This window comes from Rhineura floridana, chromosome 19, assembly GCF_030035675.1.
Source record: "Rhineura floridana isolate rRhiFlo1 chromosome 19, rRhiFlo1.hap2, whole genome shotgun sequence".
NCBI lineage: Eukaryota > Metazoa > Chordata > Lepidosauria > Squamata > Rhineuridae > Rhineura > Rhineura floridana.
Window position 1 is genome coordinate 24,776,851 of NC_084498.1, and position 12,091 is coordinate 24,788,941.

Sequence of the window (12,091 nt, forward strand, 5' to 3'; positions counted from 1 at the left end):
AGGGATGCTCTGCCTGTCTTTGGCTCTGGCTCCATCTACTGCTGGTCTCTCTGCCTTCTGCCCTACCAATCCCAATGGGCACCACTGAGTAGGACACATGGCCACCTTAAGCCACAGCTGCCTTGTCTCCTCCCATATCCAGGGACTGAAAGGCATAGGTGTCTTAGTTGCAAGCTGGAAATCTTATTCCTCGCTCGGAACCAGAAAGGCCAAAACAGTTTACCAGGTGCAAAGGAGAACTGGGCTCCTGTCAAATTAACAGTTGTACAGAAAAAGGAATTTTTGCAAATGCCACACCAAGCACATAGTTAAAGAATCTCTATTTGTAAAATGCCCATTTACACAATGTATAGGAGCCTAGTCCTCTTTACCAAAGTAGAATAAAGTTTCACTTTTGCTTGCTAGCCCCATTTCCAAACCCGGAGGAAGTAGCGGTCTGGCCAAAAACAAAAGTTGTTGACCGCAGAGAGCAACTGTGTAAGTCACTAAAGAGGTTTCAGTGACAACAGATGATAACAGTCATAGCTGCCTCCAACCTCCCTGCTTGTACATTGCTATCAAAATCTGAAATGAGTTTGAGGTATAAGGAAGTGGCTTGCAGCTTTTCTGACCCCTCTTGGTGCTTTTCCCTGCAAAGTCCCAACAAGGTGTTGCTTCTGCTTGATCAATGATGCCTGGTTGTTTAGGGAAGTTTGAAAATGTCTGTGAATGCTGGTGTGAGGTTTCTGTGAACTATTGGTGGAAAGCCCTGGGTTCATCGGGGAAGGTGACCACAAAAGTGTTCCCCTTATTCACCAGTTTCCTGAAAAACCCTGTAGAAAACATTAACTTGCATCACACCAAATCTTTCCAAGAAGTCATGTTGCTACTACCCAATGTAATTTTCACACTGGTGAGAGATCAAAGGGAGATTAGGAAATCTTCTGTATTACTCACACTTTTACCAGCATGTATATGTTACAACTTCTTGTATTTTGTCCAAGGGACAATGATAATCCTTTAATATATGGGGTAGGGGGATTACCTAGTTGCAGTTCTAAGCCTTATCACTGGAGGAAGGGGCTAAATTGTCCAGATTTTTAATGTTTATTGTATCTGTATGCTTATTTTGTACGTCGCCCAGAGTGGCTGGATAACCAGCCAGATGGGCGACTAAGAAATTCAATAAATAAATATATAAATAAAACAAACCACAGGAGGCCCTTGACCCCATTTGATGCAGCCCCCCTTACGTCCTAACATTGCCCCATTCTTCCCATCACAGTTCTTTCCTTCCTGTTTGTCTCCTCCTTATTTTTCCTGGCTTCTTTCAGAACAATGGCAAGGGGCAGTATTTTATTTAATAAAAATAAATCTTTCCAGCCCTTCCCCCCCCCGGTTGTATAGCTGGGGGAAAAGAAGTAATCCCCCCAAGCCATCTTGTTTCTGCTGTATGTGTATCTGTGTGTTCACAGCTCAGGAGGGACAGACCCATTAAAGACCAGTCCATCCCAGTTCTGCATGAGAACAGGACCAAGTCAAGCCTATCTCTTTTCCATGCAGATTTTTAATGGAAAATCCATAAAAAAATCTGCATGACAACACAAAGGTTAAAAAATTAGAGAAGTAAACGCAGTCCAAGAGCAGCAGAACTGCCTCTGTTCCTCTCAAATATATTTCTTTCTTTTCAACTTTTAAAAGATTGTGTAATTTTTGTATATTTTTTCTGTTTATTTTTATGATTTTGTTCCCTCCTCTGGGATTGAAATTACTCAATGCAGAGGGGGGTATTTGCTATAAGTACTGTACATAAATAAATAAAAATATGCAATACAGCTAGCCACAGTCTGGAGCAGCTGGGGGGGGGGGTTCCTTGCTGCCATGCACTTTATACAACACAAGTCTCCCCAGGAGCAATAGGATTTAAGGAATTGTACAGAAAAACATGGCCACTCCCAGTGTTAACAGGATTATGAAGTGGACCCATGATCAGATCCAGGTCATGATTTGCCTGAATCAAATCCGTTTTGGAATCTAAATTTAGTGGATTCCTCCCTCGCCCCTATTTATAGCACACTAAAGTGAGAAAGGAATTCCTTTTGCTTGCTTTCCAGAAAAGTAGTAGTTGTACTAAAAACAAAAACTCCTTTGTGTACTTATTTGAGAGTAATCTCATCAAACTAGAGGTTTATTTCTGAGTAGACTGGCATAGGATTGGGAATTCTAATCTGTGGTAGTCTTGGTGAATATTGTAGCAGGACAGACTTTATTCTGCATTAGTTAATCCAGAACCCTTTTGTCTCTGCCCATCACCAATTTGAGTATTATGAGAGCTAGTAGAACACCACCATTCATCAGTTAATAAGCCTTGAGACAGAGAGGGCTTTTGGGGATGGGGTTTACAGTTTGCCTGAAATGAGGTGATGGTGGTTGTGGTTAAACCCTTAGTTTTTCCACTGAAAGTACTGGCAAGATAAAACTACTTAGTATAATGTGTAGTTTGGCCCAATGTATCATTTGGAGAAAGGCCATAGCTCAGTGATAGAGCATCTGCTTTGCATGCAGGAGGGCTGGTTCAGTCCCTGGCTAATTGGTGTCTGCTAGTGGTACACTACAGAGTCCAGACTGCATGAATTAATTAGCTGCTGGTGGCTGATGGATGATGTTCCTGCACCACAGCTGTCATCATAACCACCCCCAAATTTCCAAAATTACCCACCAGTTCTGCAACTTCTGTTTCGAACTTTTCTGGACTGCTAGATCACACAGGCAAAGGTGTGGCTGTATGAAGAGCTATATAAAAATATTGCCTATTTCTGCAACCAAGACAGCTGGTTTTGGGGAATACGAAATCAGTTGTGATGACACCATCAGAGAACAGTAATATCAGTTTAATCTTGCACATCACTTGAGCTATGAAGGAGAGATCCCCCTGCAATATGATTATTTCCAGGCAACATACTTGGTCTGCATCTGGTATTCATTAAAAATGTTACAACAGCTAGTCCTCACATCAGTACAGCAGAAGATAATGTGGCTTGACTCACTTGCTTGAGACACCCTGTAGTATGTAGCATGTCTTGAGGTGCTTCTAGATGGGCAGCTCCTAGTGCTACCCAGTCATTGCTCTTCTGCTGTAAGGAAACACAACTGACTTCCCATACTTGAGGGGTATAGTGGGGTGGATGGGTGGGCTTGTTTATACATCCTATTTTCCATCCACATTAGTGGGCATGATACAACCGTGTGAGTAGCAGGGATAGTACAGTTCAGTTCACTTGAACAACCATTTCCCCCATTTTTAAAATCTACCTTTTAATCAGTTATTTAATTTGTGCTAAAGCCAGTATTGAAGTGCAATTGTGCAGCTACTTTCAGAGCTAGTAAAAAATGTTTGAAAAACAGGAAGTTTTGTTGAACTATATAAAGGAATGCATTATGACAAATCACCAAACACAAGCGTTGCATATTATAACACTGGCCAGAGTCTTATATGTAAAAATATCAGAAGAACAATTGGAGACTATTGGAACAATTAAATATTGTAAAACTAACAGCTTAAGGGAAGAGAGAGAGATTTACAGAAGTTATTAATGGTTGGAGTTGGGTAACTCAATATGTGAAGAAGAATTAGGGAATTCAGGGCAAGGGATAGATTATATGAATTTATAGTCTTAAGAACCCTTCTCTTCTGTGAACTGAGATGGTTTCTTTGATTACGGAAGGAAAAATAATGTTAGTTACATTTTTGAAATTGCCACTTAATTATTTATCTGTTTACAATACAGTTATTTATTTATTTATTTGTTTATTTATTCTGTAATAGTATAGGAACCATATAATAAAATAAAAAACCTTTTTGTGCACTATTTCATACTGTACTATACCTATGTGGTGCTGTGCATGGAGAATTAACTAAGGCAGATAAAAGATTAGATAGAAGATACGATAAACAAGAAAGATGCCTACTAGCACATTACAGTTGAAGCTGTGTAGTCCATGGCAGTCACAGTTTCTGAGCTGCAAAAACTGAGTTGAGTGGCATGCTGACCTTCCTCTTCTTCACTGGGCCACTTGCCTGCTCCTGGCTAAAGTCCAGTCTCAATGTCTGCAAGAGTCATCAAGGAAAAGAAGATTGGTATTTTAGTATAGGTTATAATTCTAGACACATTTGCTTCTCCATAAGAAGTACAGAGGCTTTCCAACTGTCTGTCATTATTAAACTCTTTCTCCATCACCTTGTCTGCTGATGAACAGTTACATGAATGCTATGGAATGCTATGGAACTGTAGCATGTTGCAGAGGATTCTGGGGCATGTTCTAAGAGGTGCACTGGGAACTCTGGCTAAGCCTCTTGGAACTCATTTTGTGCCATGGTTGACCAAGAAAGGCACACCCAGCATTCTCCTGCAGCTGTACCTTGCAGGGGAAGGTCCCCAGTGGAAGACAGCACGTTTCTCATGGAAGTTTGGTGGACATTATGGATCTTCTCATTAGGGTTGGGGAGAAATTTGTTTCAGTTTGCATTTAAAGGCGAGCTTACCTAATCTGCACTTTTAGAAACAAAACACAAGTTGAATCCTAACCATTCTTCAAAATTTCAATTCCTTTGAATTTTGCAGTGCTTTTCTCCAGCCAAGTAACGTGTACAGAATGCACATATTACAGGAAAGCATGCATATAAATGCATATATTAGTGAAAATAACTTACAAAATGCATTATATTTGGGAAAAATTATTTGCAAAAATGTGTTCTTTGGGAAAATTGCATACAAAAACGGGTTAATTAGGAGAAATTTGTACTAAAATGCTGATGAATTTTAATGAGAACTTTTTAAAAAAAATTAAAAAATCACAAACTGATGTGGAAATGTGGAGAACTGAACTTAAGAAACAATGGAAAAATGAGGAACTGAGAGAAACTGAAATTGGCATATTTGTTCATGTCTACTTTTCACTGAAGGATTGCTGATAAGCTTCTGAGGAATGTGAGGATTAATCAGAAGTACACAGTTTGAAGGTCGCAGATCTACAAAACTGTAGCCTCTTGAAAGTGCTACAATGCCAAACAAAGACAAGCTCACACAGTCACATCATAAGAACATAAGAAGAGCCTGCTGGATCAGGCCATTGGCCCATCTAGTCCGCATCCTGTTCTCACAGTGGCCAACCAGGTGCCTGGGGAAAGCCTGCAAGCAGGACCCGAGTGCAAGAACACTCTCCCCTCCTGAGGCTTCTGGCAACTGGTTTTCAGAAGCATGCTGCCTCTGACTAGGGTGGCAGAGCACAGCCATCACGGCTAGTAGCCATCGATAGCCCTGTCCTCCATGAATTTCTCTAATCTTCTTTTAAAGCCATCCAAGCTGGTGGCCATTACTGCGTCTTGTGGGAGCAAATTCGATAGTTTAACTATGCGCTGAGTAAAGAAGTACTTCCTTTTGTCTGTCCAACCACATCCAACCACCCTTATCAATTAATTCCTTGTTAACATTCACATATCAAGGCAGAGTCCATCATCTGAAACTCCTTTGAACCAATATTGTTTGGTTTGTGAACTGCATCATAAAATTTGGATAAGTGCGAATTTTGAAGGATGGCTGTGTTTCAGTTCTCATATTGTTTCAGAAAGTTCAGAATGGATAAATTCAGCTTGAAATGCAAAATGAATTGAAATTCTCACCCATCCCTACCTCCAGGTCGTGGGAAGGTAGAGCAGAGGGGCAAGAATAGAACCTACTAGAGCATCCTTCATCAACCAGGTGTCCTCCAGATGTTTTGGACTACAGCTCTCATCAGCCCCAGCCAGCATAGCCATAGGAGCTGATGGGAGTTGTAGTCAAAAACATGTGGAGGGCACCAGGTTGGCAAAGGCTGTACTAATTTAGTCTATACAAGGATTCCCGTTCCATAGAGCAAATGCAGAAAGTTTTAAACACACACAGATTATACACAGTTCAGGTTATAGCACATACAATTTTACATAGCCGGATCCCACACTCATACTTCCTATGCACGTTCATTGGCTCACACTTGCAATAGTGACAGAGCTGCAAACACATTGACCATGCTTCCTTTGCAGAAATGTTCTAGCTGCTGTATAAATATTATTTTACCTTAAACAAAGAATAAACTACTTTTTATAGAAGGGCAGGAAACCTCAAATACTTAGAAAGCACCCTTTTCTACCATAGGCCTACAAGCAAATGCAGGAGCTGCCAGGTGCAGGAATTTTTCCATAGTTTTCTGCTAATTCTATTAATGCAGTTGGATCTCCTCATCACCAAATCATAAAAGAGGGTGAGTGTAGCCTTTGCACAGTGGACTGTCTTACTATACACACAGAGACATAATTTTTTTAAAGAGGTATTAATTGAAGACCGGAGAAGTTGATCACACAGGAGCCAGCTGACTTCTCCACCACAACTTAGCATCATCAAATGGCTATGAATTTAAAATGGCATGAGTAGGGACTTTTGCTGTGTCTCATGCAGGGTTGGCCTGAGACCAAAATATGTTGCTGCCTGAGGCAGAAAGAAGCAACTTTCCCCTACCCCATGCACAGACGCTAACTGAAATAGCCCACAAAACAAGTTCTCATGTACAAATCCCATTAAAGTGAATGGGAATGACACTGGTGCAAACATGCCTTTAGGAAAAACTAAAGCCAAATGTTTGGGGGCACAATTCTTTTGGATGGTCTCCTGTACAATGAATGTACATTCCTTTCAATGTACATTCAACGTACATTCCTTTCAATGAAGCATTTTCAGGAGAATGCCTGTGGGTCAGATTTATTTTGTCTCCCTCTCAGGAAGCTGCCTTATACTGAGTCAGATTTATTGGTCCACTAAGCTCAGTATTGTCAACATTGATTGGTGGCAACTCTCCAGGGTTTCAGGCAGGAGTCCTGGGGAAGCCAGGAACTAAACGTGGGACCTTTTGCATGCTCTGCCACTGAGCTGCAGCTCTTCCCCCACTTCACCTTGCCTCATGCTCATACTATAGGCTCTACATTTATTTTATTTATTTATTTGTTTCATTTATAGACCGCCCATAGCGAATAGCTCTCTGGGCGGTGTACAAAAAGGTTAAAATACAAAATATAACAATAAAATCAAGCTACACACAATAACGTTATAAACATTTAAACATTTAACAGTTAAAATGCCTGGGAGCATAGCCAGGTCTTAACCTGGCGCCGGAAAGACAACAGCGTAGGCGCCAGGCGTACATCTTCGGGGAGGCTGTTCCACAGTTCGGGGGCCACTACAGAAAAGGCCCTGGATCTAGTAACTATCCTCCGGGCTTCCCGATAAGTTGGTACCTGGAGGAGGGCCTTAGATGCTGAGCGAAGTGACCGGGTAGGTTCATAGCGGGAGAGGCGTTCCACAAGATATTGTGGTCCCACGCCGTGTAAGGCTTGTGTTAGATTAGACTGTGTAACTAATGTGGCCACCTTCTTCACAGCAAAGGCAATCTATAGAGCTGCATTTTACAACCCACTACAGTTAGGAGTGGGAGTGCTGGTCAATGGCACAGCTTATTCCTCTTGTTCTCCTCCCATGACCACTGGAGGAGAGGAGAGTATGTGGCGAGGTGAGAGGCAAGAGGTTGAAATTCAAGGTTAGATTGTGTAAACAGTAGTGTAGTGGCAAATTCTGAAGTGCAGGGTCCCTTCACAGCCATTACCACCCTTTTTTGCTGCTAAGTTCAGAATGAGATTCTTGGTCATGCCTTCTCCCACAGCAACAGACATCCCTAGGAGCCAATAACCATGAAAGTGGACACTGTTAGCTACTGAAAGGAGTCTTCTTAGTGGCTGACTGACCCCCTTTCACTCTGATTGACTCCAAACAGCAGGAAAGGACAAGGAAGCATGTTAGAAAACTCTTCTCAGTGGCTAAAACAGTCCCCTTTCATGCGGATTGGCTGGTAGGGTGCTGGAGACAAAGGGACCTTGCTTGCAAAAAAGTAAAGGGTCTAAGATCCCCTGAGACCCTGGACAACTACACCTCTGTAAGTAAAGCCTGAATGTGGGATTGGAGGGTATTGGTGATTTTGCTGTTTATATTGTTTCGACTGATTTATTGCATCTTTCTTTTGTATTAATATGCTGTGCACCACTGTGGGGCTTTGGGGCCAAAAAGTGGTATATAAATAAACATAACAAATAAACCGTAACATTAGGAGAATGTCTATTTAATTGGGCCCCATCATTTAATCAGGAGGACCAATAAATATAAACAAGCAATCAGGTTAATTACTTGACTAACATTACAGTCCTAATTATTCATAATGTTCCTTCTCTCCTGGCTCTCTGCAAATTCGTACAAGTCAGATGATCAAGAATGAAATTTGATTATTCCAGTGGAAAGTGATGGTGCCCCTGAATCCATTTGTTCCAATATGTCATTTAAAAAAACTAGTGCCTCTTTTTGTTTTCCCCTTGCTCACTATTGTGAAAGCTCTAATTTGAAACACAAGTTTCCTTTTTTGCAGGGCTGGCAGGCTCAGAAACTATCTTCAGTGGAGGGTTCACCCATGATTATAATAAACACCAGGCAGCTGGACTGAATATAATAAAATAAAATTCAATAGGAACAGTTATAACCACTTACACGCAGGATGGAGAATAATAAATTAGTTAAGCAACAACAGTGTTAGGAGAGACTGTCAAATGGTAATAGGCAACAAACTGAACCTGAGCCAACCAAAAGGTCTTGTGGCACACAAGGCAAACACCATGATTTTGCATAGAATTAATAAGCAGTATCATATACATAATTCGGAGGGGGGAGATGGTAGTGTGATGGTCAAGAGCATGTGCTATAAACTGACCCCCCCCCATTCAAAACTTAGCTCAGTCAAGGCTGGATAAATGTGGTTGGGGAGCCTGCTATAGTTACCAAAATAGGAGGGGCCTTCCTCTAAAAGGAATTCATGAAGCAAAGCACCACAAAATAAGTCTTGTGGTATCTTAAAGACTAGCAAATTTATTATTGTATAAGCTTTCATGCCCTTCAAGAAAAAACCCCCTACTCTGAGTATGTGAAGTTTCAGAACTCTCATCAAAACACAAATAAAAATATTTTGCCAACCTTGCTAAACAAAAAGAAAGTAAGTGCAGTTTTGAAATTTTAAACTCAGTTAACTCATCATTAGTTAAAAAACAGTAAGTTCACAGTCACAAGAATAGGACGGGTCCTAAAAATATATCTCTCAGGTGACAAAGGCAAGGGTAAAGATATGCGTTTTTGGCATATGACAGAAACTGCATAATTAAGATGCCAGATACACCTCTGTGGGGAAGGAATTCCACAATTTAGGGGCCACCACAGAGAATGTTTGGCTGCCATTCTATTGTTCAGTCTCAGTTTTAGCTCTGTAATATGGGGATAAAGCTACTGGCCTATAAGGGTACAAGTAGATGCAATGTTGTTTTGTTTTTTAAAAAACCAAATACCTCCAGTTTTACCAAATATAGTGGGGAAAAATATGAAAAGCAAGTGAATAGTAAAGCCACCCCTTTCTGTGAAATTCTTTCCATACAAGCATCTCCACTTCCATCTGAATGTGTGTGTATATCATTAGAAAAGTGACTATGCAAGAAAGGCATTTTTTATCTTTTCTGAAATCTCCACCCTGGATAGCTGTTGTCTCAGGCAGACATTGCTTCTGCACTCCCTAGAATCATAACAATGGAAGAGTTCGTCCCCTTCCTGGTCCACCCTGTTGCTTTTTTGGAGCTTTCCTTGTCCTAGGAAAACTAATCATTCTGCCAAGAGCAATGTTAAGGATGGCGATACAGTTGGGAGTTTCTGGAGAAGGGGCGGGAAAAGAGCTTCTTTCAGAGAAAGACCGTCTGCCCCAATACTTCCTCAGTCTCTCTTCTACCAGGCTGAGCAGAGGATGGATGGATGGGGAAGAACTGGAGAGAACTGGTGGTGGCAGCGGGGGTGGTGTGGGGAGTGTCACATTTTCCAAGCAACAGTAAATTGTTTAAGTGATCAGTAAATGTAATTCTCCTGCAATGGGTGTGTCAGATGGAGGGCAGACACTATGAGAGCCAGGCTGAATGGAAGAGTTTTAGAAATAAAAGACATTTAGGTCACCCAGAGCAACTTAATGATGTCTCCCATTTTGTAACAATTTCCAGAGGGGTAGCCTGTTACTACATCTACTCGTGTGACTCTGTCTGTACATACACGAAGCCATATCCTACATCTGTGTTCACCCAACTACTGCTTTGGGGAGCTTTACTCCATGCCACACACATTATTGCAAGGGACAGTATTATTTTAATAATATGTCAAAACTTGCTCATTTAGAGTAATCAGCCAAAACCAACAAAAGTAGAAAAAAGATCCTGCTTGCGAGGTTCCCATTCCAATATCTGGTTTGCCACTCTGTGAACAGAATGCTGGACTAGATGAGCCTTTGGCCTGATTCAGCAGACAGGCTCTTATGATCTTAATGTAAATGAATATTTATTAATTTTATTATTAAATTCCTATTTTATTTATTTATTTATTACATTTATACCCCGCCTTTCTTTTCATGAGAGAAACCGAAGGCGGCTTTACCTATGGTTCGCAGGCAGTCTCCCATCGAGGCACTGACCAGACCTGACCCTGCTCAGCTTCAGCAGGGAGCTGGCCTCATGTGCCTTCAGACCATAGCCTGGGACCAATATCCTGCCCTTCCTCCCAGAAGGGCCCCAAGGTGGCGAGCAAAAACACCAAAAGCACTCTAAAACATCTTAAAAACAAAAGACTAAAACATATTAAAAACAAACATCTCAAAGCATACACTTTTTTATAAAACAGTTTTAAAAACATCTTAAAATGCAGTGTATAATCTACAGTGTTATAGCCTTGTGTCCTCATTAATTCACCATTGTCCATTTGACGTTGCAAGCTAGTACGGATTTTCCTGTTCACAAATCTGCATTAGAAATACCACCGAAAAACCAATATACGTTCCCAAACTGATAATCACATTAACTTCCGTGTTCTCGGACACAATGCTGCAGACTTTCCTGCAATAGGCGGTCCATGGGCATTCCTCTGTCTTATGCCAAGCCCCTTGTCTCCTTCCCACACAATTGCACATGCACAAACCTGTGTATGAGTGGGAAGTGAAGAAAAAGATATACATTTCGGCGCTTTTCCAAAAAACTGCGCGAAAAGCAAACGACCGTTATGGACCAATCACTGAAAAGGGGTGGACTTAGGAGAGTGGCCAATGCTAAAGAAACTGACACACACACACAAAAGGCCACACATATGGATGCTTGGTAATCAGGTTTTCACAATAATCCGACCACAAACAGGACATGTACGGATCTTGAGGCCACCAACCGAATATGGAAAATGCAAGTTTTGTGGTTAGGTATGGATGGGCCCAAGGTCTCTACTTGGCTTGTTGAAAGAGGAAGGTTTTCAGCAGGCGCCAAAAAAATACCAGAGATGGCACCTGTCTAATATTTAAGGGGAGGGAATTCCAAAGGGTCAGTGCCACTACACAAAAGGTCCGCTTCCTATGATATGCGGAACAGACCTCCTGGTAAGATGGCGTCTGCAGGAGGCCCTCACCTGCACAGCGTAGTGATAAACTAGGTATATAAGGGGTAAGATGATCTTTCAGGTATCCTGGTCCCAAGTTGCATAGGGCTTTGTACACCAAAACCAGAACCTTGAACTTAGTCCAGCAGCTAATGAGCAGTAAATAACGTTTATTTACAAAAAATGGCAGACAGGAAGTAAAATGGTTTTGTGGCTTGAAGTGCCAAATAAAATAAAATAGCAGGATGGTTAGTGAATTCAATCTACCCAGGTTATCCAAATGCACATTGCCTGGACCATAAGCTTAAACAAGTCCTATTAGATACATAGCGATACATGGAGATATGCCTTTATGGAATATGGGTAGGCATTTAGAAATGCAGACAAAGTGTTGGGAAACTGAAATCCAGCAGGAAAGGGGAAAGTTCACATGCAAATGATGTGGGTTCAGATCTGACGAAAGCTGTAGGTGAGGGAGATCAGTGAAATTAAAGGAGAGAAGTGAGAGGGGCCACATGCAATAATGGTCCCCAGGACGGAGGTTCAAA

General features: G+C 41.4%; 1 protein-coding gene across 3 annotated transcripts in view; it reads right to left on the reverse strand.

Moving 5' to 3' along the window:
* Nucleotides 1-2,890: 2,890 nt before the first annotated feature.
* Nucleotides 2,891-12,091, reverse strand: part of HORMAD2 (HORMA domain containing 2) — a 40,045-nt gene continuing 30,844 nt past the window's right edge. For all 3 annotated transcript variants that reach the window (XM_061602424.1, XM_061602425.1, XM_061602426.1), the window contains exon 13: nt 2,891-4,087. In XM_061602424.1, the coding sequence (XP_061458408.1) occupies nt 3,986-4,087 (102 nt within the window). In that variant the 3' untranslated portion in view covers nt 2,891-3,985. The remainder of the gene's footprint in view (nt 4,088-12,091) is intronic.